At 48.4% G+C, this 22,173-nt stretch overlaps 9 protein-coding genes across 9 annotated transcripts; 4 read left to right on the top strand and 5 right to left on the bottom strand.

Moving 5' to 3' along the window:
* Positions 1–35: 35 nt before the first annotated feature.
* Positions 36–772, bottom strand: BJ212DRAFT_1474611 (uncharacterized protein; the record flags this gene model as incomplete). The annotated part of the gene is made up of 2 exons (XM_041339122.1): positions 36–222; positions 285–772. 2 exons carry the CDS (start codon positions 770–772, stop codon positions 36–38), a joined length of 675 nt encoding a protein of 224 aa, XP_041200310.1.
* An 892-nt stretch (positions 773–1,664) lies between these two features.
* On the bottom strand, positions 1,665–3,092 carry BJ212DRAFT_1257430 (carbohydrate esterase family 16 protein; the record flags this gene model as incomplete). Its single annotated transcript, XM_041329853.1, has 10 exons — positions 1,665–1,728; positions 1,784–1,822; positions 1,872–2,221; positions 2,278–2,334; positions 2,395–2,412; positions 2,469–2,583; positions 2,633–2,703; positions 2,755–2,783; positions 2,831–2,867; positions 2,922–3,092. 10 exons carry the CDS (start codon positions 3,090–3,092, stop codon positions 1,665–1,667), a joined length of 951 nt encoding a protein of 316 aa, XP_041200309.1.
* Positions 3,093–4,934: 1,842 nt separating this feature from the next.
* BJ212DRAFT_54595 (uncharacterized protein) lies at positions 4,935–5,701 on the top strand. Its single transcript, XM_041343464.1, has 4 exons — positions 4,935–5,004; positions 5,081–5,089; positions 5,144–5,554; positions 5,611–5,701. Exons 2-3 carry the CDS (start codon positions 5,083–5,085, stop codon positions 5,524–5,526), a joined length of 390 nt encoding a protein of 129 aa, XP_041200308.1. The 5' UTR covers positions 4,935–5,004; positions 5,081–5,082; the 3' UTR covers positions 5,527–5,554; positions 5,611–5,701.
* Positions 5,702–6,058: 357 nt separating this feature from the next.
* BJ212DRAFT_1312506 (Mu homology domain-containing protein) lies at positions 6,059–8,087 on the top strand. The gene is made up of 11 exons (XM_041334054.1): positions 6,059–6,111; positions 6,161–6,190; positions 6,246–6,280; positions 6,328–6,459; positions 6,509–6,639; positions 6,691–6,785; positions 6,837–6,966; positions 7,023–7,263; positions 7,324–7,557; positions 7,607–7,841; positions 7,897–8,087. Exons 1-11 carry the CDS (start codon positions 6,103–6,105, stop codon positions 7,900–7,902), a joined length of 1,278 nt encoding a protein of 425 aa, XP_041200307.1. The 5' UTR covers positions 6,059–6,102; the 3' UTR covers positions 7,903–8,087.
* BJ212DRAFT_54019 (SIT4 phosphatase-associated protein-domain-containing protein) lies at positions 8,088–11,755 on the top strand. The gene is made up of 11 exons (XM_041343450.1): positions 8,088–8,146; positions 8,212–8,424; positions 8,480–8,681; positions 8,744–8,878; positions 8,934–9,548; positions 9,600–10,292; positions 10,342–10,523; positions 10,573–10,993; positions 11,043–11,225; positions 11,277–11,354; positions 11,405–11,755. The coding sequence occupies exons 1-11, from the start codon at positions 8,136–8,138 to the stop codon at positions 11,693–11,695; spliced, it is 3,024 nt and encodes a 1,007-aa protein (XP_041200306.1). The 5' UTR covers positions 8,088–8,135; the 3' UTR covers positions 11,696–11,755.
* Positions 11,740–12,987, bottom strand: BJ212DRAFT_53958 (uncharacterized protein). The gene is made up of 7 exons (XM_041343447.1): positions 12,775–12,987; positions 12,570–12,723; positions 12,442–12,519; positions 12,289–12,391; positions 12,182–12,239; positions 12,031–12,126; positions 11,740–11,977 (listed from the first exon to the last, which is right to left on the bottom strand). The coding sequence occupies exons 1-7, from the start codon at positions 12,811–12,813 to the stop codon at positions 11,819–11,821; spliced, it is 687 nt and encodes a 228-aa protein (XP_041200305.1). The 5' UTR covers positions 12,814–12,987; the 3' UTR covers positions 11,740–11,818.
* On the bottom strand, positions 12,867–13,546 carry BJ212DRAFT_1312482 (uncharacterized protein). The gene is made up of 2 exons (XM_041334053.1): positions 13,140–13,546; positions 12,867–13,085 (listed from the first exon to the last, which is right to left on the bottom strand). The coding sequence occupies exon 1, from the start codon at positions 13,501–13,503 to the stop codon at positions 13,162–13,164; it is 342 nt and encodes a 113-aa protein (XP_041200304.1). The 5' UTR covers positions 13,504–13,546; the 3' UTR covers positions 12,867–13,085; positions 13,140–13,161.
* An 820-nt stretch (positions 13,547–14,366) lies between these two features.
* BJ212DRAFT_1294729 (uncharacterized protein) lies at positions 14,367–15,090 on the bottom strand (the record flags this gene model as incomplete). The annotated part of the gene is made up of 4 exons (XM_041332241.1): positions 14,367–14,696; positions 14,840–14,946; positions 14,977–15,060; positions 15,081–15,090. The coding sequence occupies 4 exons, from the start codon at positions 15,088–15,090 to the stop codon at positions 14,367–14,369; spliced, it is 531 nt and encodes a 176-aa protein (XP_041200303.1).
* Positions 15,091–15,607: 517 nt separating this feature from the next.
* BJ212DRAFT_1494353 (thiamine diphosphate-binding protein) lies at positions 15,608–18,089 on the top strand (the record flags this gene model as incomplete). Its single annotated transcript, XM_041341515.1, has 6 exons — positions 15,608–15,789; positions 15,849–16,547; positions 16,582–17,254; positions 17,305–17,497; positions 17,548–17,753; positions 17,811–18,089. 6 exons carry the CDS (start codon positions 15,608–15,610, stop codon positions 17,883–17,885), a joined length of 2,028 nt encoding a protein of 675 aa, XP_041200302.1. The 3' UTR covers positions 17,886–18,089.
* Positions 18,090–22,173: the final 4,084 nt, after the last annotated feature.

Raw genomic sequence — 22,173 nt, 5'->3', positions numbered from 1 at the left:
TGAGAAGTCTAAAATGTTCGCTCACATTTAACTACTTAGCGTGTCAGTCGCACCATATCGGCATATATGTGTTCTCTTCGCATCTTCTCTTTAACAATGCGAGCCAGATATGTGTTCTCGTTGCGACCTGCAGCGCGAATAACTTCCTTATCTTGATCTGTCATCTCAGTGCGTAAATGCAACTGATTCTCCTTATCTGCCCGAATATGCATGTTGAGAGTCCTGTGCATTGTGCAACGTAAGGGACATTGCTAGAATTCAAAAAATAAGAACAGAGAACCTACTCTAGACATGTCATAGCACTCATGGGTTTCCTAATTTCAGCGCCCGTGACAGCAGAGACACCTAAGAATGGTTCCCGCGCCTTTGCCATATCAAGGATAATAGGTGGGAAGTGTAACTCAGCGGTTACTGCATTCCCTAGGTCCTCTGTGCAGCTAACGTCGATGAAATCCACGAGTCCAACAGGATCTTTGGCGAAACCCTCTGCGTCATGCCTTGCCCGAGCCTCACGCCATTTGTCTACCCGCACCGGCGTAAGTTCCCACGGTGTCATGGCATTGACCTGTACCATCCCTTGAAGCTTCTCTCCAGGAGATTTGTTGTTGAAATACAATCCAACGAAGTCTAGGCAATTACTCGGCTCGATGGCAATATCAACGCGCACCCCGAACGGCACATCGAATCCGATCCGGGGATTGTCAATCAGGCCACAGTCGATGACGACACCGAGTTTGAGGAGCCCCATGAGTATCGGATTCAAAATGAACATTCGTGTGAATTTGAAGGCTCCTGAGGAGCGTTCGACTTCGTGGCATCTCGGTTTGTGGGTGGGACCTATTGTGGTGTGAGTCAAGTCCAAAACTTGGAGCGAGGTCAGCAACAATAGGCAGCATTCTCACCAATGTTTCTTTTGGCACTGCACACGATATCAGCACTTTAGACATTTGTGTCATTCCAGTCGCAAATCCTTACCTCTTTTGAGCAATACCAGACGCTCTTGCACTAAAATATAATATTGTAACACTGAGGAACGCCCGTAACATCACTTGTATGTTTGACCGTTACCTTTGCGCATTTCAAAGGTTTCTCCAATGACGTTTGACACTGTGAACATTGTACGCGAAACATTTTCTGGTTTGCTTTGAGGTATTCGCTGGAAACCGCTGTAGCACGGAACTGATTGTCCCTCTCGGGATGAGTCGCATGGTGAACGAAGACGACTCTTGGAGTTGCAGAGGAGTTGTTCGTGTCAGTATTCATGTTCTGGCACAGGCGGTAGGAGACTCGGGTGAGTTTCGTGGCGAGTTGAGCGCCAGGGATACATAAATGTCTGCAACATGACTCATCCGAAGAAGCAAGTACTAGTTAGTCGCCCTCCCGTGACCAGTACTTATTTGATGACGCGCTGTCTCTAAATTCACATAGCGCTCTCGCTATAGACAGGTCATCTTCCCAACATGCTCAATCATGTCTCCCGCGACGCCTACAAGCCAGATGATATTGCTAGATTTTCATTCATACATTTGACCACCATGCGGACGCACAGCTTCGAAATTGGCTAGCCCACGTCTTGCATCATTTACGGATTCCGCTGACTCCTGACTGTCCCGACAATGGCCGAGATCGCATACCGCACGGCTCAACTGAACATCGCTTTAGGTTTAAGTGGAGATCTGCGTAGTGGGGTAACCACTAAGGGTGGTGGAGATCGCCTTTGCCAAAATGCTAGATAGAAATAGTATCATCAGGAACAATCAGGCGCTTAACATCAGGAACATACTTGTGAACAGTGAACAGTGGGTGCAGAGTATTAAGCCAGCTACAAAACAACGCCATTAGAATCGCTTGGGACCTTCGAACTGACTTACAAGTAGCTCGACACAGGTGCACAACCCTCAACCTGGTAAGTGGGAGTGAGAGTGCCATTTTCGTAAGCTGTGCAGTAACCAGTGACGTTTACGAAACCGAAAGTCTGCCACTCGTCAAGAAGTACGTTGAAGATGGGCTGAGTGTCTACTATAGTGACGGTGTCAAGATCTGGGTACTTGGATTCGAAGGTTTGCACGTATTGGGTGAGCAGTGTGTTGTACTCAGCAATATCAATGCCCATTTGCGCTGCAGCCGTAGGACCTTGTTCGACGAAAAGGGGTGCGCGATTGGTAGGCGGGACAGTGAGGAACAAGAACGATCGAGCGCCATTTGAGTACAGATCGTCAACCTGATTTTAATAATGTCAATAACATATCGAACGCTCCGGGTACAACCCCCCCTCACCTGGGAAAACAGACGGTCCATGAGAGTTCCATAGAATTCAACCTGAGTTATGTTGGTCTGGGTACAAACCGATCAGCGACAAATACTCCCATCCCGAGTACAATGAGAATGACCCACCCAACCGAAAGAGTTTCCCTGGATATGTACGTTTAACTGTTCGAAATACGCAAGATTGTGCGGAATATGCGTACAACGTCATTTATACCAATCCACACGGCGAACAGACTGTTTGTGCTTTCCCATGTAGCGCCAGCAGGCTTGGATGCCAAGTACTCGTTGAATTGAGCCACCTGATTAACCACAGAACTGCAAAAATGATTTAGACCACAACCGAATAGAAGGACTCTACACACACAGCACAGTGGGTAGATAAGGTGGAACAAGGGCTGCATCGATGGTTGCACCACTGTAAGCTAAGTTGAAGGTCTGGACTTTATATATCAGTATACCAGCCAGATAAGTAGATTATGCAATCACCTTCACGGCTGTTTGGTTGTATGTACTGGCTACTACGGTGTCAGACACAGTAATGTCCCTTTCTCTTGTTACTTACTCAAAAATTCGGCCCAGTTCTGACCATTCGATGAAGTCTGACGATATGAAGTCAGCCCAAGAAACGGTCAAAACACGGCACAGACGCTTACATATACTGGGTCTGGCGAGTTGATACCAGCAGAAACGTTATATCCATCAGAGGTATACGAGTCTCCAAATATAAACATGTATTCAGTCGCATTCCAGGAAAGGGCTGACACAAAAGAGCCTGAACAGAGTAAACCAATACTGGCAACGACTAGGCTGCGCGCCACGACCATCTCCAGAGAACGCTAGAAGGGATAAAATAGGTGGATTTAACGTACAGCCGTCATCACCTCTTATATAACCATGCTACAAAAGCCCTGGGTAAGGACTACACCCGACAATAATCCGCATTTCGGACTATATGCTAGATACAAGTGGCACTCGACCCTGTTCACGAGGTTCGGATAAAGGAATGACCTCTGCCGGGGAAAAACGGATTCAATCCAGCCCGAGCGGAGCCAGATTGCCTGGGGGACAGGGAATTAATCCATTGGATGACAGTACCAGTTCGTCGAGTGATGCCTCAGGTGCTTGCCCACGAGATCTACGTGGATCACGCGTGAAGGCCATCGCATAGGCCATGATGATCATGGGTCAGTTTGTGCTATTGATACTGCATAGAAGTCACTTTGGCGAGTTTGTTTCTCATGCTGTCATGATAACTCCCCTGCAGTTTGATTGTGCAGTTTAAGCGTACATAGATTGGTGGTTGGCTATCAGGTCAACCAGGCAAATGAGCACACACCAGTAACACGATCATTCCTAGTTCTTCTGTGGCAAAGTAGGGTGCGTTACAAGGGAGAATAGCAGATGGGTTCAAGCTACGGAATTAACTGTGGTGCGTGATGGTATGAGACGTATATTCTTTATTGAATGAAGGGTTATAAGTACCGATATGACGGATAGGGGCAGCGATACCGACGAAGCGAAACGACATCCATTGGTAGCAGCGTGGTTACGGAGCCAACAAGAACGCTTGATAAGTACACACCCGTATTGGCAAAAAAAAGCACCTCACCAAAAATACCTTCCATACGGTAATCCTATCATATAAGTATGTTACTAGCCATCCCTGTCTAGATCAATGCGAGATGTCGGGGATACTTGATCAGATAGCAAGAAATAGAGATTTTGCTGTGGAGGAGCAGCCAGCGTCAACATGGACGATGCGAGGGCACGGGGAGGGTTGAGGCAGCCGCGTTCTTCAAAGACAGTCGTCGGGCCATCACCGGTTCATATGATAGAACCCTGCGAATTTGGGACGTGCAAAATGGAGTATGGTAGGAAGTCCATTCTAGGGACATCAGGACGGGGAATTATCAATCGCCTTGTCTCCCGGTGAGAGCCAAATTATGAGTGATGGAAATGATACCATCATCATATCTGGGATGTCAAGAGCAGGAAGAATCATTGCATCCATCGCAATTTGCGGCCAGGTCAGTTGCTGATGAAGCATGTAGGCTGGGTGAGCTCAGTCCCTTGATTGCAGGAGACTCGCCGGCGGAGCTGGCGATGCAATTAAATTTTATGGAATGTGAAGGGCGTTGGCACTGTCCTTGCGACATGTCCAAGATATGTCCTCACAGGTGGACTAAAATGAACCCCCAACGGATTATACCATTCGGATTTGGCACACCGATAACTCCGAGTTCGTCGCGGAATTAACCGGTGCTACATAAAGCAAGTTTGAAGTGCTGTTTGGTTGCCTGACGGCCAGCAGCTTTTAGCTTGTCTCAGCACCATTCGACACAACAGTCAAATTCCGGGAATCCATTTATGTAACTTGGAGACCAGGTCGGGTAGCGTTGCACCACTGCTTTATGCGACTGGTCCGCTCGCTCGCCATCTTGCGATGACTCTCGAATCTTCGAGTTCATTGCCACTACATCGGACGACAAGACCGTGTGACTGTGGAACACCGGCTAAGTTGAACACGCGCTTGAACATACAACGGGGGTTTAAGTACTGTGTCGCAGTTTCTACCAATGGGGAGCTGCTCGTCAGCAGAGATCGCCAAGGGAAGTGTTGCTCTGGTCCATCGTGGACATAATTTAGGCAGTGATCCACAGCACCCTCTTTGAATACCCCAGTAAGGTGAATTTGGAACGGAACCTATTTCGAGAGGCCCTTCATGATGCAGAGACGGTGTGGACGATATTTGTTATTTTCCTAGCAATTGTGCTGATCATTACTGCTTTGCGAATCGGAACATGCTCCCGAGGGATGCAAGGTAAGCCCCAAATGACTCATGCGACAACGTGAAGAAAATTGACTCATTCTCCAGATCTGCGTCAGCATCATGTCAGAGTAGAAGTTGCCATTCGACGAGTCGTTCATGCTCACCTGGAAAATGCCCCACTTCATCTATTCAACACCTCTGCTGGGCGTGTATTGAATCGAGATGCACAGATCCACACTTCGTGGAAAGCACAGAGTACATGGAGATCTTATCATCATCTGTGGCGCATGCGCCCCCACACGGAGCCTATCGATGTTGAAATGGTCAAAGGTACTTCAGCTGGGACATGTTATCGCATAGGCGGGAAAGAGGAGCTGCTGCTAGTGCATGACATCCAGGACAAAGTCACGTATGATTTGGAATTTTGGTCAAGTTGCAGCCATTCTTCAAAATTTCCCGTGATCGGGATGTCGCTGGGCATGGAGTAACAGGGCCACCCGACAGACATTCTTGCTCGTCCGTCGTTATGACCTTGATCTACCTGACTTTGCAGACGATAACGATACGAACAGCCTGAAAGATTTGTCGTAGCCCGAGTCCTCATCGGATGATTCTCCTAGCGGGCCTTATGGAGAGGATGAGCCAGTTGATTCAGAGTCTCGCTTGCGATCTCTGAGGTTCATCGTTCGCCTTTGACAGCCTTTTGGTACAGTCCTGTTGGTGCATCAGCGCGGTGGAGAGTACAGGAGAATTGCTTTGGATCACAGGTCATGGTTGCTGTTCAAGATATGATGGATGTCAGGACGCTAGACATATTGCGTGTTTGACGCGTTTTCATACCTTGATAGTACTTGCCTGCATTTTGAAAATGTTCCTGGGCATATTTACTATATTGCATGCTGACTGGTGACAAGAAATTAAACGTCGAAGTGTGATGCTTTCCCAGAGCGATGAAAGGGGTTTTCCTTTTTTGTCAGATGATGAACGTGAGATTTCCTTCCGTTGTCATTACATACTATTCCGCAAACCATTCCAAGTCAGCAAACAGACCTGGTCAAATATTCATGATTTCGGTTGGTCGTTTTCAACATTGGCATCGGCAGTGCTAAGTGTTGTATCTAGGCATTCTTTATATTCAATCAGAAGGGAGAGGTGCGCTTGGTTGTCTCATCATCGTCTTCTCTTTATAACGAATTCGTGACGCCAGGTTCTCATATCCAGACTGTATCGGACAGACTTCAAGTAGGATCGCTTTCTATTCACGCCCTTACTCGTCTTATGCATTATAGGCGATCCATCGCAGACGTATTCCGGATACAAGTCGTGTCTAACAGTGATGTGCGATCTCCCATCATAACGTTGGGCTCGACCAGTTTCTTTCATGTGCGGGTGAATAACCTCTACATTGTCTGCGTGACAAAGTGTGTCCCACACCTCTAGCTGTATTTTTTGCACTAATCATCAGCTCAGGACAAACGCAAATGCTGCCCTCGTCTTTGAATTTTGCTACCGTTTTATTAGTATCGCCAAGTCATATTTTGGAAAAGTGGATGAGGAATCCGTCAAGAACAACTTCGTGCTGATATACGAATTAATTGATGGTAAGACGTTCTTATATGTCTGGATGGCGCTTCATCAATAATGCTCTACAGAAATCAGTGACTACGGATATCCTCAGAACAGCGAGATCGACACCCTCAAATCTTATATCACCACAGAAAGCGTAATATCTTCGGCTATAGCAGCTGTTTGCCCTTTCCCTTACTGGTCGATTGACATTCTGCTGACGGGACTTTAGGAGGAGTCCTCGAAAATCACTACACAAGCCACGGGAGCGACAAGTTGGCGACGTGGCGATGTGAAATACAAGAAGAATGAGGCATTTGTCGACGTGGTGGAAACTGTCAATCTAAGCATGAGTGCAAAAGGTGCTGACGACTTGGACTTCCTCTTGTGCATCGTGTGTTTCATGATTGTTCTCCAGGGACTGTCCTCCGTGCTGATGTGGATGGGCATATTCAAATGCGCGCGTATCTGTCTGGGACGCCAGAATGCAAATTCGGTCTCAACGACAAGCTTGTCATTGACAAGAATAGCCAAGGCGGGGCAAGCGACGCGGTAGAGCTGGATGACTGTCGCTTCCACCAGTGTGTTAGGCTCAATGAATTCGACACAAGCCGCACGATCAGCTTTATTCCTCCCGATGGCGAATTTGAACTGATGAGGCGAGTCACTTTTATCCTTCTCAGTTCCACAGCAAACCACTGAAAATATACGTTATGCAGGTACCGCTCGACGTCAAATGTCAAATTGCCTTTGCGAGTGATCCCTACGGTAAATGAGATTGGGACGACGCAGGTGTCGTACAACATCGCCGTGAAAGCCAACTTTGGGACCAAGTTGTCCGCCACCAACGTGGTTTTACGGATACCAACACCATTGAACACGACTGGCGTGGACTGCAAAGTTGCAAATGGTAAGGCTAAATATGTACCTGCCGAAAACGTGGTCGTATGGAAGTATGTCACCTGGTTCACTTGGGATGACTGCTGCTTATATTGTGTCCAGGATTCCACGGATTCAAGGTGGACAGGAGTGCACCTTCAACGCGACTGCTGGTCTTACTAGCACTACCACTCGGCAAGTTTGGGCTCGGCCACCTATTGACGTTGATTTTGAAGTTTTGATGCTCACCGCATCTGGTCTGATTGTCCGGTTTCTCAAAGTCTTTGAGAAAAGCAATTATCATAGCATCAAGTGGGTACGCTACCTCACCAAAGCGAGTGGGAGTTATCAGATTCGGGTATGTGGTTAAACCATCCGACTCGTGACAGACCGCATGCTGATAAATGGCAAAGTTCTGATGCGATCAGTATTCCTTACATTTGTTGACTTATATACTACATCCTTGGACAGTCGTGTTAATCACATACCAACTGATGGACTTTGGATCCTTCTGAAATTTTAACTACATGTTGTCGGGACTTGTGTTTGGAGTACCAATCAAGTAACAACTATACACACTGGCTGGCAGGCCCTGACTTGGACAGCGCTCCTCAGCTCTGTTCCTCAGTTTCAACAACATCACTCCGCTTCCATGTTCTGGAGGTAATTTCTTTCCCTTTCCACATATTGTAGTTTTAAAATGCAGTGTGAACTCTATTCTTGAGTAGATTCGGATTTCACAACACATCCTCCATCGACAGTCTACTGGACAAGGATGATGTTTCATTAGAGGCAATTCTAGACGAAGACGATCTACTACAGGAATGTAAGTCGCAGAACACGCGGCTCATCGACTACTTTCAGCGTGTAGACGTCCTGAAAAGACTTCTGGGGTATGTGACTGGTCAGATTGCAGGCGAAGAGGACCGAGGACGGTTCAAGTAAGCCTTATCTCCGGTACTCTGCCTCATGGGCAACTCCACTGATCAATTCTAGATATCCATATGTCGCTACAGAAGTTCTTTGCAGTGAAATATGGTCGATAGTGGAAACCTGCGTCAATTCGTCGGACCAGCTGCTGACACCGTTCTGGGAAACGGTTCTCGACAAATCTCCCGAAGAGATGAAGACAGAGATGGTCATGGCCTCTCACTTTGCCAAGATTAATGCTGTCTTCCTCACTAAGAAGCCGGCGGAGGTGAATGACTATCTTTTCACCCCTCGTCCTCTGACGAATCTAGAGCTATGCTATGTGCTCAGATGCTCGCCTTCATCCAATCCCAACCATCTGTCGTAGAGCGCCTCTTGCGACATGTTGAGACGCCATCCGTGGTTGACCTTCTTGTCCGTATTATCCAGCTGGACGAAGTCCCGGGTGGTGCAGGGGTTCTTGAAGTATGCTCTTATATGCAGCATTCTGCGTGGCAGCTTACCCAGTATCGCAATTCAGTGGCTTTCGTCGGAGAACCTTATGGGCAGATTGGTTGAGCTGCTTTCCCCGGCGCACACCAGCGACATGCACACAGTGGTTTCAGAACTGATCAAGGGGATACTTTCCATGGCTACTGCGTCACCTGCGCCAGGACTTACGGATGGTCTGCAGAATGGAGTTGCTTCGAATCTCTTTTCCAGGGAGCTGGCGCGGCCCGAGAGCGTTTCAACATTAACTGACTACATATTAGGCGATTTCAGTTCATTAGCCGAAGCCGAAGCTCAGCAAGCCATCCACGATGATGATTCTACTGATTGTAGTTCCTTCACCTCAGGACTCCCAAATCTTGACTCCTCCGTTTCTTCTGTTGTCCACTCGATATCTGTGGTCATCGAACTTATTCGGAAAAATAACTCGGATTATTTCGAACCGTACCTCTTCCATACCCTGCGAAATCGGCTGATTCATATCCAACAACAGCTGGCAGGGGCTGAAAATGGGCGCGCGAAGCTTGAAGAATCCATGAAGGAGATGTCGGACAGAATGGGTGTGGTTCACCTGGGCCCCTTGCTGGAGATTATGGGCGAACGACTCACGACCTTCGAGAAATATCTTCGTCGACCACGATCTTTGGTGAGTCTGTCGGTTATCACTCGAACTCTTGATATAACCTTCCCCCCTCAGCAAGGCCCCATACCCACAACTGTAGGTGTGATCACGCCTCTCACCTTCGAACGATTTCGGATATGCGAGTTGTATGCTGAACTCCTGCATTGCTCCAACATGGCTATATTGAACCGTCCCGGGGAGTATAGCGATCTTTATGACAAGCAAGGTCGATTACAAGGCGGGCTATCATCTCTGGAGCATCTTGCTCGTGTAATTGCCATCGGTTCCGGAGATGAAAGAGACCAGGACGCAATGGACGACAACCATGACGATGTTGAGCCTGCATTGGAGTTGCCCGTCACAAACCGATCACGAGGCTCTTCGCTATTAGATTCGGATGAAGACATGAGCGATGATGAACCTGGCAGCTCGGATGACGACGTCCTGGAGGAGATCATGATGGATGACCCTCCAAAGCTGCAACATTCACCATCAGAAGATCTTCCGCCACAGGAACCTCCAATAATCGACCCTTCCTCGCTTAATGCAGCATCGTTAGCTCCACCTGCCGAGATTGCAGCTCAAGGTACTGCAAAACGGACTTCCAGCACGTCTAGTAGTAGTGATAGCTCGACTGCAAAATCTCCTTCCATACATTCGCGCAGAAGCTCCAAACGGATGGTTAGCATTGATACAGTGCCAGGTCTCTCGATAGGAGAGACAACAAAAATGCGCTTCTTGGAGGCCAATGTTTTGGGGACCTTATTGGTGAGTTGCCAATTTTCCGTACTGCTGCTGTACTTACACATTTGACTAGGACCTCTTCTTCGAATTCCCTTGGAATAACTTTTTGCACAATACGGTCTATGATTTCATCCACCAAATTCTCACAGGTAGGACTGATGGAGGACTGAACAAAGAATTGTCGATCTCTCTCTTCCGGGATGCTCATATCATGCAACGTATCATCGACGGTCAAAGGCGAAATGATGCAGAAAGGTACCACGCTTCGTCTTATCGTTGCATGATCTCAATTATACTCCTCTAGCTCAAAGGCAAAGGGTGTTCGGCTTGGTTACATGGGCCATCTGACGCAGGTGGCAGAGGATGTTATTGGAGCTCTTGAGCATTATCCACCCAACCTTCGGTTAATCATTGAGCAGTATGCGCCTCAGCCTGCTTGGCAGGAGTACGTGACGGGTCGCTTTAATGAGACCAAGAAACGGGATACCAGCCTCCTTGGCGGAGGGAGGCCTGTCGTTACCTCAAATTCACGTGCTGGTGGTAGATGGACGGTTGACGAGGAAGATAGAGGCTCATCGATGAATGCAGCTGCGACCACAGGACCTGGAACTACTGGTGAATTCAGGAGATCTGTGACCACAAGACCATCAAGGGCAACAAGTGCTGACTTCGGTCCTGCGCCGATGGACGATGACGAAGACGACCATGGTGTTGGACCTCCACAAGTATGTCCTGCTTCACTCGGAAACAGAGAATTGGCTCATTTTTGTCCAGTTTGCTCGCTACTTGGCTCAAGAGATGCACTCAAGAGAGCAGTTCAACTCATCATCTGATGCTTCGGATGAAGATGATGAAGAAGACGGCGGGTGGCTGGCTCAATCGTCATTTGATTTAGGCAGACCACCCCTTCGGAGAAATACTGGAAATCGACAAGAAATGTCTTCAAATGGTTTTGACGTAGGTATATCCCCATTGTATCATTTCCCTGAAGTAATTTGGCCCCTCCAGGATGCATTCAATCCTGGCCCTAGTGGTGCTTTGAGGGAGGCGCTTGCTGATGATCCTTTTGGGGTAAAATATGATGACGTGAATAACTCTACTTCTCTCACGTTGAGCTCTATTGACACTCCCTCCAGGACGATGGTTTTGGCCCATTTTCCGATGCAGCGGCAACCTCCCCAGATCACTTCAATTTTTCATCGTCTTTCTCATCTGATGACTCCTTTGACTTCGGGGATTTTCAGAGCTCAGACGACAGCATCCATGACGGTGAGCTCACCCCGACTGCTGGGAGCTGGACTTTGGCAAGTGGTTCAGAATCAGAAGGGGACGAGTTCGGCAACCCTGGAAAGGGTTCGAATGGAATGCATCCAATATCGTTGGATGATTTAAACGGACGACTGGAGGAGAGTAAGGACTGGAGTTAAAAAGCGGTGTGTTCATAGCGTATTGTGCGCATCATCTCAGATGATGCTCTACTGTTCATGTGTACATATCACAGCACATATTTCTTCTATTCATTGTCTCATGTAATATATGTTCAAGGCTAGTTATGGCGTGAACTGATACCCTCCACCCCTTGATTCTGCTGTGAATTGAAGCTCAGCAAGTACTTTCCCAGTTGGATCAGCAAGAGTGCATTCAACACTGTCACCTGGATTGACAGGACCAACACCGGAAGGAGTTCCAGTGAGTATGAGATCACCCTCCTGTGTATTCGAGTGAATAAATCAGGACTGCGGACACGATTAGTCTGACGCACCTCCAAGGTCATGATGGAAGAGATGTGTTCAATGAGTCGTGGGATACGAAAAATCATGTCCCCAGTCGTGCCATTCTGCTTGATCGCACCATTAATCTAGCACACAAAGAATCGCGTCAAGACATATTCCCGCTCGACGATTAAGACAAACCTTCAGGGAGAGCTTGAGGTCATGAGCATCAGACACGGACGACTTGGGGATAAAAGACCTGATCACAGGTTCAAGACACATCGACATAACATGTTCTCATGACACACCCAATGGGAGTGAACGTATCGAAACCCTTCACAGCAGACCAAGGCAGACCCTTCTTCTTCACCTCGTCCTGCATATTTCGTGCGGTCATGTCGACAGCCAAAGCTATGTATTCTAATGAGCATTCAAAACATTTCACAGAACATTTTGCCCACCGTAGCCCGCAATGTGGGACTCCGCTGCATCCTGGGAAATGTCCCGACCGCCTTTCCCGATTACGAGGCCAAGTTCAACTGCGCTGCAATTCATAGAACTATTACAAGAGCATAATGTCGAAGCGGACCTTCATGGTGTGCTACTACACCGCGTGGAATTTCAACCTTTCCTCCAGTAGGGAGGTAGCTCGTCGTGGGCTTGAGAAAGAAGAAAGGCTCTTTCGTCTTGGCATTGTTGAGCTCCTTGATGTGCTCAGAGTAGTTTCTGCCAATGGCAACGATCTCGGTTCAAAGTCAGCATAAGTTAGCCGCGTAACAACGTTCGAATTTCACCTTTTTCCCCTGCCTCACGAACTGAGCTGCTGCAGACATAAGGATTGACGAGCACAAGCAAGACGGAACACCGCGCGAAGGTTATGGTGGTCACGTGAGAAACTTATCAATATGCTCGTGGCGGTGACCCAAGTCACCCGACGCAGACTGATCCGAATTTTCCACACATCTTACAGAGCCAATTTCCTTCGGCATCGGTCCTGCATTCAGATCTAGTCTCCTTCCCGACGCTTTGCCAGCAGTGCCTATTCGTACAGCTACCCTGATCAATCTGATCTACTTCTCATTTCCAGTCCACTTGATCCTGTATCCTACGTTTGCGTTGTGAGATATATCCCTAAATCACCAAGCGTCCTTCCTCCCACCTTCAGTCCAATTCCTGTACCATCATTGGTCCACTCTGTCGTCCGTTTGCACTATACATCGGCGAGTTTTGATCCGCGGGGGCGGTACTAGGATTCTTATGGCTGTGATTTTGGCTCTGAACGTGTTCGTTCTTTCGCCCTTGATGTGTCTTAGTGTGAAGTACACTTGCACTAGAGCGCCTTTGAGGTGTCGACCGTATCCTCCTGGCTCGATTACTGCGCCGTCAAAAGCAAAGGCCGCCAGTAGAGTTGCGTAATGCGTCCTTGACGACTCGTCCAACACTTCTCGTGCCTCTAGTGTGTGCGTGGGCCACTCCCCGATGTCGTTATCTTCCGCCACCTTCTGCCCTCTCTGTCTTTTCATGTTAACGCGTGATCTTCTCCGTCTCTATTCGGGCTCACCTTCACAAACTCGTGCTCAAATTTCAGTCTGACCGTTCTATCCTCGGACAAGAATCCTTGTCGCCCGAAGATGTTGGCTTTTGCAGCTTTCTCTTGCAGTAACTTCAGATTATTTACCGTGACATCATCGTCGCTTGCAAATGGGCCTGTGCGAGGCAACTCTACCATGCACGTAGGCGTCGCGTCTTTGATGTGCTTCACTGCAGCAGTGGGCCCTTGCCAGTCTGCGTCGCTTGTCAGGTGGCATTCCAATACTATGGTAGCACCAACAGTGCAGAGTGCCGTTGGCTCCCAAGGTGCCTCCTTGCACACCACGTAGTGTCTCCTCCCCACCTTCCTCCACTCGACCATGTTGAGTAGCTGCTCATCTCCTGTATAACCTCCCTTGATAAGTATTCCTTCCCGAATGGCTCGAAGCAGATTTGAAGTTATTTTAGTTACTTTGGTCTACCTCACCTGTTCCTTGCCTTTAATCCCAGCACCGCTCACAGCCCGATTTTTCAAGTTATGTATGGTGACACCATCGTGGATCTCAGCCATCGATTTTCACGCCTGATTTGTGGGCGTGAACGTGCCCTTCGCCTCGCTCGTGACCTAGTGGCTGCCGCCGATTTCTTCGAATTTTGCTGGCGCATGTGCTTCGAACATCTTTTGGGATAGGACTTCAAAACTGAATCTTCCACTGCGCAAGGCGGCATTTTCGGACGAATCATGGTCTTTTACGTGTCTTCGGAATACGCGGAAAGAGGTTCATTGCACGGTCATTTCTTTGATTTGGTTGGACGGTGCGTGTATACGGACATGCACCAGAAACTTCGAGATCCTTCATATCAGGCAAGGTTTTTTGAATTCTTTGAAGAGATTATCCACCATCATTTGCCAGACGTTGCGACCGAGCTTGACCCGAAGTTTGATCCACGTGTGGAGCGTCCACCTCTGCCTCCACCCTCCTCGCTTGCAGATAACGAGTGCTTGGTAGACTCTGATCTTTGGGACCATGTATTTCAAACGCAAGTCACGGAAGTTCACGTGCCAAACCGTGGGAAAATTCCAGCACCCCGCATCGTCACCTTCGTACACTTCGCACCCCGAAGCTGCGGCTTCGGCCAGCTTAGGTTCACGACCTAGGCTTGAAACTAGTGAGTAACTGCAAATCTGAAATTTGGGTGCATCTGTCTATCCAGTGATGCAGGCGCATGAAGATTGGCTGCCCCTACACTACCTGTGTATAAAAGCTAACGTAGTTTTTGACTCAGAGGGAATCGTCAGGTTTCAGCGATGATATTCACCTCACTCACAATCATGATCATATCTGCCGCAGCGATGGCTGGCGTAGCTTTCGCTGCATCTGGAAACACCACCCATTGGCTCACCTTGCCACCCCTCTTGTAAACACTTTTGCGGTCTACGTGCAGACTTTAGACCGCGTGCTTACGGCTGGTATCCGCAGATCCAGCGAGGTGCTCAACGAGCATGCAAGGTTTCGACAACGACAACGATTTTGCGTATGCTTGTGGACCTGATGGCACAATTACTGACTACGAGGCATGTGGGTGTAAATATTGCTGTCTTGTGAATCCAGATGGGCTCGGCTGTCCGGATGGGGACGTCTGGCCCCCTAGGCGAGGGGTGGAGTAGCAGCCGTGTAGCATGTGCTTTAAAGGACTTTTATAACTAACGTCATAGAGTTCTGTTATCTATAGAGCCTGGACTCAGGAGGATCATCGTCATATCAGATGATTCAGATCTACATCATGCATATCAATCTAATTGTGTCGTGCTCAGTAAACATTCCGTGCTACGGCGCAAGAAACTACTGATACACTTGCTGACTTCCCTCAGGGAAATTCATACTAGTTGATGATCATGCGCTCACATGGATTTGTCGTTCTTTGACAGCTCATGTATTGATCGGGCCTAGTCGGATTTTCCCGATCGAGGTCTCGGCCGACTATTAGGTGTGAGTCGAGTCACTCTTAGCACCTCCAAGACTTCAAAAATTGTTGTTTCAAAGCAACGCTTTCTCAAAACCTGTCTTGTTCTCGTCGCTCTGCTCAACGACGACCATGTCGTTCCCTGTCACATTTCGTGTATGCAATGCACCAAAATCTACTGCAAAAGTCTCATTTACCCGCCCCCGCTCAACTGTCGCATCATCTTCGATTGTCGACGCGAAGGCTAGGATAAGAGACCATGCTAGAAGTATCAGTAGATCATCAATTCGAGATGCTACTGCGGTTCCTGCTGCGTGCGTGTTATTCATGTGTCTTTTCATATCTCAAGTCATCTGATAGTATCCACTCGCAGTCGACCTTCCCCAGCTCCTGGATTCCAGCAGCTGCCACAGAAGAATAATCTTCCATTTGACTTAGAGTCGCATACCAACACACCTCTGGATCATTCCTTTGTTGGCATGTCAGGTGGTCAGATTTTTCACGAGATGATGCTTCGGCATGGAGTGAAGCATGTTTTTGGTTATCCCGGCGGGGCTATTCTTCCCGTGTTCGATGCCATTTATAACTCTAAACATTTCCACTTCGTTCTTCCTCGTCATGAGCAGGGCGCTGGGCATATGGCAGAAGGTTATGCTCGCGTATCAGGAAAGCCTGGTGTCGTCCTGGTGACTTCTGGTCCAGGCGCAACCAACGTCGTTACAGCAATGCAAGATGCGCTTTCTGATGGCGTTCCTCTCGTTGTTTTCTGCGGCCAGGTAGCAACCTCGGCTATCGGGTCTGACGCGTTTCAAGAAGCCGACGTTATTGGTATTTCACGTAGCTGCACCAAGTGGAACGTGATGGTCAAGGACATAGCAGAACTGCCAAGACGCATCAACGAAGCATTCAAAATTGCAACTTCTGGGCGTCCTGGACCTGTGTTGGTCGATTTGCCCAAGGATGTCACTGCTGGCATTCTTCGTACACCTCTGCCATACAAAGCGACTACTCCAGGCTCGCACACTCTACCTGCGAATCCTATGCAGCCTATTTCTTCTCTAATCGACATGGCGTTGATCCAGCAAGCTGCCAACCTCATCAACCAGTCGCAACGACCTATCATTTACTGCCGGCAATGGTGTCCTCTCATCACCTTTGGGTCCCAAGTTACTTGCGCAATTGGCTAAGGAGGGTAACATTCCTGTAACGACCACTCTGCAAGGCCTCGGTGCCTATGACGAAACAGATGAGAGAAGCCTGCATATGCTTGGCATGCACGGGTCTGCATACGCAAATTTGGCAATGCAACAGGCGGATGTTATTATTGCCCTGGGTGCACGATTTGATGACCGTGTTACGGGCAAGGTTGATACTTTCGCACCTGCTGCCCGAGCTGCTGCCTCGCAGGGCCGCGGAGGTATCATCCACTTTGAGATTCAGCCGAAGAATATCAACAAAGTCGTCAATGCTTCCATCCCTGTCCTCGGCGACGTCGTTTCCAACATGGCTGCGCTCGTCCCCTTGATCCGATCATCACCACGCACACAGTGGTTCGGTGACATCCAAGAGTGGAAACAGAAATACCCCTTCACATACGTCCCCTCAAAGTCTGGTGCACGATGCAAGCCACAGGAGGTTATCGAGGAGTTGGACCGGCAGACGGCCCACAAGAAGGATGATGTTATCATAACTACTGGTGTTGGTCAACATCAAATGTGGGCGGCCCAACACTTCCGATGGAAGACGCCTCGTTCAATGGTTACTTCTGGTGGTCTTGGTGTGAGCTATCGCCTTTTTCCACGAGATGTCAGACGTTGACAGTTTTGCAGACCATGGGTTTTGGCCTTCCTGCTGCCGTTGGTGCCAAAGTGGCGGCGCCTAACAAAATTGTTGTTGATATCGATGGTGACGCGTCATTTAGCATGACTGCCATGGAGCTCGCCACTGCCTCGCAGTATAACATCGGTGTCAAAGTCCTTATCCTTAACAACGACTTCCAGGGTATGGTCTTGCAATGGCAAGGTTGGTCGATCCCACCTTCAATATATGGATGGTTCTCATGAGAAATCTAGATCTATTCTATGATTCCAGGTACTCACACACTCGGATGACAAATCCCGACTTCGTCATGCTTGCTAAAGCTATGTACGTACACGCGATTCGATGCGAATCTGCGGCAGACCTTCCTGCAAAGATGAAGGAGTTCCTGGAATACGACGGCTCGAAGCCCGTTTTGCTGGAGTGCAAGGTCGAAACTGACGAGCACGTGTACCCGATGGTGCGTTTAGAGAGGCCAGTCTATCTTTGAGTCGGGTAAACTAATTGTTGCGACCAGGTTCCCGCCGGGAAGGCGTTGCATGAGCAGGTCCTGCACCCTATCCTGAGGCCAAAAGAAAAATCCGACGCATGATCTAATTTTCATTATTCTCGATCTATATGCATATCAATCTACTTTTCTCTTCGCGCACATCCGCACATCCGATTTACAACAAACCGTTTTCACTGTGTACTAACATTCATGGGCTCGACCATCTTTTATTGACACGAATCACATTTATCTACGGCGTCCCTGGGATCGCAAAAGGGATGTTGAATCCCATGGGCATATTGGGTATTCTGTATGGCTACTCCAATTCACAAAACAGAAATAGTATTACTGGTGCGCGAGTGGTGTCCGAGAATAGCGTTTGAGCTATCATTAGCTTCTCCCGACGAGATCGAATATGGTCCTACTATTAGCCAGGTTCATCATCGCTGTGCAACTGTTGGATACAAGATCGGGATATCTATTCATATAGGCAGTGTATGGAGGTGTCCGGTGATCCAGTTTTGTATGCGATCAGTGTGGAGATGGGCGTAGTGGGGCTCGGGACGTCGAAGATACGACTGCTTGGCAAACTTTGTCTCCTGTGTTACCGTGGTGCTGTGCATCCGGTGGCCAGGGCAGACCAAGTGAGGACGGTCAAAGTTCAAAATAGCAGTTCGTTCTTCCCCAAGAAAGCCGTACCCAAGGCTAGTCGTGATGCGGCCAGAATTAGCCAAGAGGGTGCGATATTAGACAGCGAGCCTATCGCAGGTCAGCCAAGGCCGCGTTTGCCGCACTGTATTTGGGAAGATGCTATCCCCTGTCCTTATTCATTCATTGACCAGTCTAAGCTCAGATCCATCAAAGCGTAATCGGTTCAAACACGATGACGAGTTTCGCGTACTGAGTAGAGTTTACCCAAGCTAAGGTTCGCGACGACGCTGTGAGATTATCAAGGCACGATATTCAGTCGAAAAAGTGTTTACGCACCCCTATGTGTGACATGATAGAGACGGCTGATGGGAACACCGGTCTAGTATATAGGCACAAATCCGTCGCGTCGCGAACTCAGACGACGAACAGGCAGAAACCTCATGCAACAGATGAGTAAATGATACAGACAACTGCATTGCGCTGTTGGAATGCTTTCAGGGAACTGGAGCTAGATCGAATGAAAATGGACACAGCTCACTAGTTCAACCGATGATATCCGACTGAAATGCTCACCTGTGGAAAAAGCCTTAAATCACGCCACTGTGGGTCCATTGGACGTGGGCTATGGAGCTGTGGGAAATAAACAGTGAACCGTGTTGCCCCTCAGACCGTGGGCAATAAGACCGCAGTGAGCGTGAAGGTTTGATTGACATTCGGTAGACTAGAGATGGATTCATTAGTCTCTCTTGGCCACGGTTAACCTTGTAGCACAGCGATAAGTAATCTCCACTCACTGTTGGATCTCCTGATGGGGATACAATGCTTGAGGATGCCTGGGCCCTTCAGGGAATAATTGCGCATGCAAACCATGATGTATATCCTGAGGCACAAACTCTCTTTTGCGAAGTAATAGTATGCATGTCACGCAAGAGGGCCCTCGGAGCAACGATCCGAATCAACGTCGAAAGCGAAGCGCCAAAACGCTAATTTGTATGTCAATATATGACATTCACCAAACCTTGGGCAACTGATGCTGAACCTACACGACACGCAGGTGGAGGCTGGTGTTTTACGTTCTCCCATGACAGATTGCCTCGCCTTGAATGATGCCCGTGAATGCGCTTGTCTGGAAGCGGGGAGGCATAGCTGGTAGACGCTTGATCGACTCCCGCGAGTAGCTTGGCTCCATGATCTTCTTAGCGCCTCGAGTTGAGAATTGCGGCACGACAATGCGAGCGGGATTAAAGCGGACCTCTTGACGTAAGTAAACGTACGCGATGCGGACCGACCGGTGTTTTTTGAAGTCTGAAGACCAAGGACAAACTTGTTGTCCCTGAAAGGAGCGTCGTCGACCTCTGAAACATTCTCGACATTCTCGAACTCCAAGAGAAAAGAGCGGTGTTACGCCACCACTTGATTGGTGGCGATATGAATGAGCCTATGTTAAGAACGAAATCAGAAGACAAGCATACCACGGGTAAAATCTGGTGAGTTTGATCAGTTCACAGATCATTCAATTGCTGATTAGAACGTTAATACGTACGACAGACTCCCACTGCACGCATAGATGCAAGAAAATGTGTTCAATCAATCATAGACGTCTCAAACACAACCCATCAACACACTAGTACTGCGATGCAGCACATCAACTAGAGCTGTCTACATGCCGCCACTTTCTTATCCCCGTCAGGGATTCAAGGGGATCCGGATGACTCAGCGCAAGCATTAATATTATAGTGAACGATTTGATCTGCATGCCGGAATGCAAGCCTGAGACTCGGAGCGCGCAAGGTGAGCACGCAAATGAATATGGATATCAAATAAGAATGCCGGCCTTCAATTGATACGCTGCAGCTGGAGGATCCATGGATTCAAGGGTATCACCGGGGTAATCGACCTGGCGAATCACTGCCTGGTATGCAGGTGTATTCATATGGCGGCCTCGGATAGGAGTGCCACGCATAGTCGTCGTACCGATAGAGGGCATCGTCTAGCACCATCGCTTGGGACATGATCACGGAAATCATGAAATGGTGAGTAAAATTGATAATAGGACTCAGATATGGCTTCAGGTAGACACACATAGCAGGGCAACATCACGATCTTCGGAAGCATTCCATCCCTAAACAAAGACATTCGCAACGCGGCACTGTGCTGCTACCCCATCTACTCCTAGAACTTTCGTCGACCGCGAATCATCCACAGCGGTACCGTCCAGCTTGAAGATTACGAGAATCAGACAAGAGAGGTGAATCACAAGTCGAGGCGCGCAGTAATGTCCAATATTCACGTTTTTTCTTTCATTGTGAGTGTTCAAAATGGCTCTAAATGAGATTATCACAAGGAGATCGCCGGACGATATGAATAAAACGTGCATCGATGTCTTCTAACACACGACAAGCGTCCAGTATGGAGCTTCATTCTGGGTTGACGGTCCTTATTGGTAACCCATCTAGAACCGTGAGGATCCATCGTGTTGACACAGAGATAATGCGCGGAGGTTCGAAGATGAGATTATCGGTGTGAGATCAGTAGTTGAGGAATGTGCGTGTTGAGTTGACAAAGGCGTTCTGATGACTAACGTAGTGGTGTGTTTGTAATTGTCAGGATTCTATCGATCACCGAAAGATAATCGCCGTCATACAACGATAACTGCGCACAATAACGGCTTACCAGTAGCAAAACTGGATAACCCCGGGGTAAAACCAATCGATCAACCGACCGTCACGGTGCAGCTACCGGCAGCTTGAGGCACAGATCGGTAGTAACGACGTAGATCGTCGCTGATCAAGCAGGACCTCGATGTAATCACACTAGGTGAATCCGCGAAGAACGATGGATCGTTATCGATTTCGCTTGTTACCGTGAGCCACGAGATAAAGACGGCGACTAGATGTGGTAATTGATGACCGGGAGACTTTGCTTTGAATTGTACTTCAGGGGCTTCGTGCTCCATTCGGAGAGAGGGGGAGTTGATCACGCATATAGAAATCTGGTCAGCGGTAAGCGGATAGGACGGGGAAAACGAAGGAGCGAGTGCGGAGCATATTAACACTGAGGTTCGAGATTTGAGCCGAGGGGGTACAGGGGTGTCCTTGAACATCCGTTTAAGTCTCGGTCGGCCTTTAAGAACCAAGCGAAGGTCACAGGTGATTCCAGCCGGACGTGTGTGGGCGTAGTTACTGGCAGCTGATCATGGTTCGAGACTGCTTCCTGCCAAAGGCCAGGGAGATAAGATAGTCAAAATCAGTTACCCAATACATCCTGATTGTACATCATGTCCAAGATAATAATCAAGCTCACGATGTATAATGACCGGTTCCTGACGAAGGAAAGAGATGAAAACGCCATATACGTGGTATCAAGGCATCAGTCAGCATCGTACAAGATCGTGCCATGCATACAGCATGCAGACTGGCGGTATATATGCCAAGATCGTCCTGTGACCATATCTATGGCAGGACAAAGGCCATCCTGTGCTGCTGTATTAGATATACAAGATGGGATTGGCCAGGGCGGCTGTCCACCAATCCTGTTTAACACAATCAAACAAGTGCCATCCAATGATAAGCGCTCCATCCATGGCCAAAAGGGATTAAAACAAAGGCACAGATTTACTGCGACACGGCATGGTGTGATCAAAACGAGGGAAATTCGTGAATGCAACGAGGGAATGGCCTCAGGTCATGATGTGGCACTACAAGCTGTACACGCAGTGGTTTGCAGGGATATTAGTTCT

This window comes from Suillus subaureus, assembly GCF_016647635.1.
Source record: "Suillus subaureus strain MN1 chromosome Unknown BJ212scaffold_1, whole genome shotgun sequence".
Classification (NCBI taxonomy): Eukaryota; Fungi; Basidiomycota; class Agaricomycetes; order Boletales; family Suillaceae; genus Suillus; species Suillus subaureus.
The sequence above is the reverse complement of the archived record's forward strand: the minus strand, read 5'-3'. Positions and strand labels throughout refer to the sequence as shown.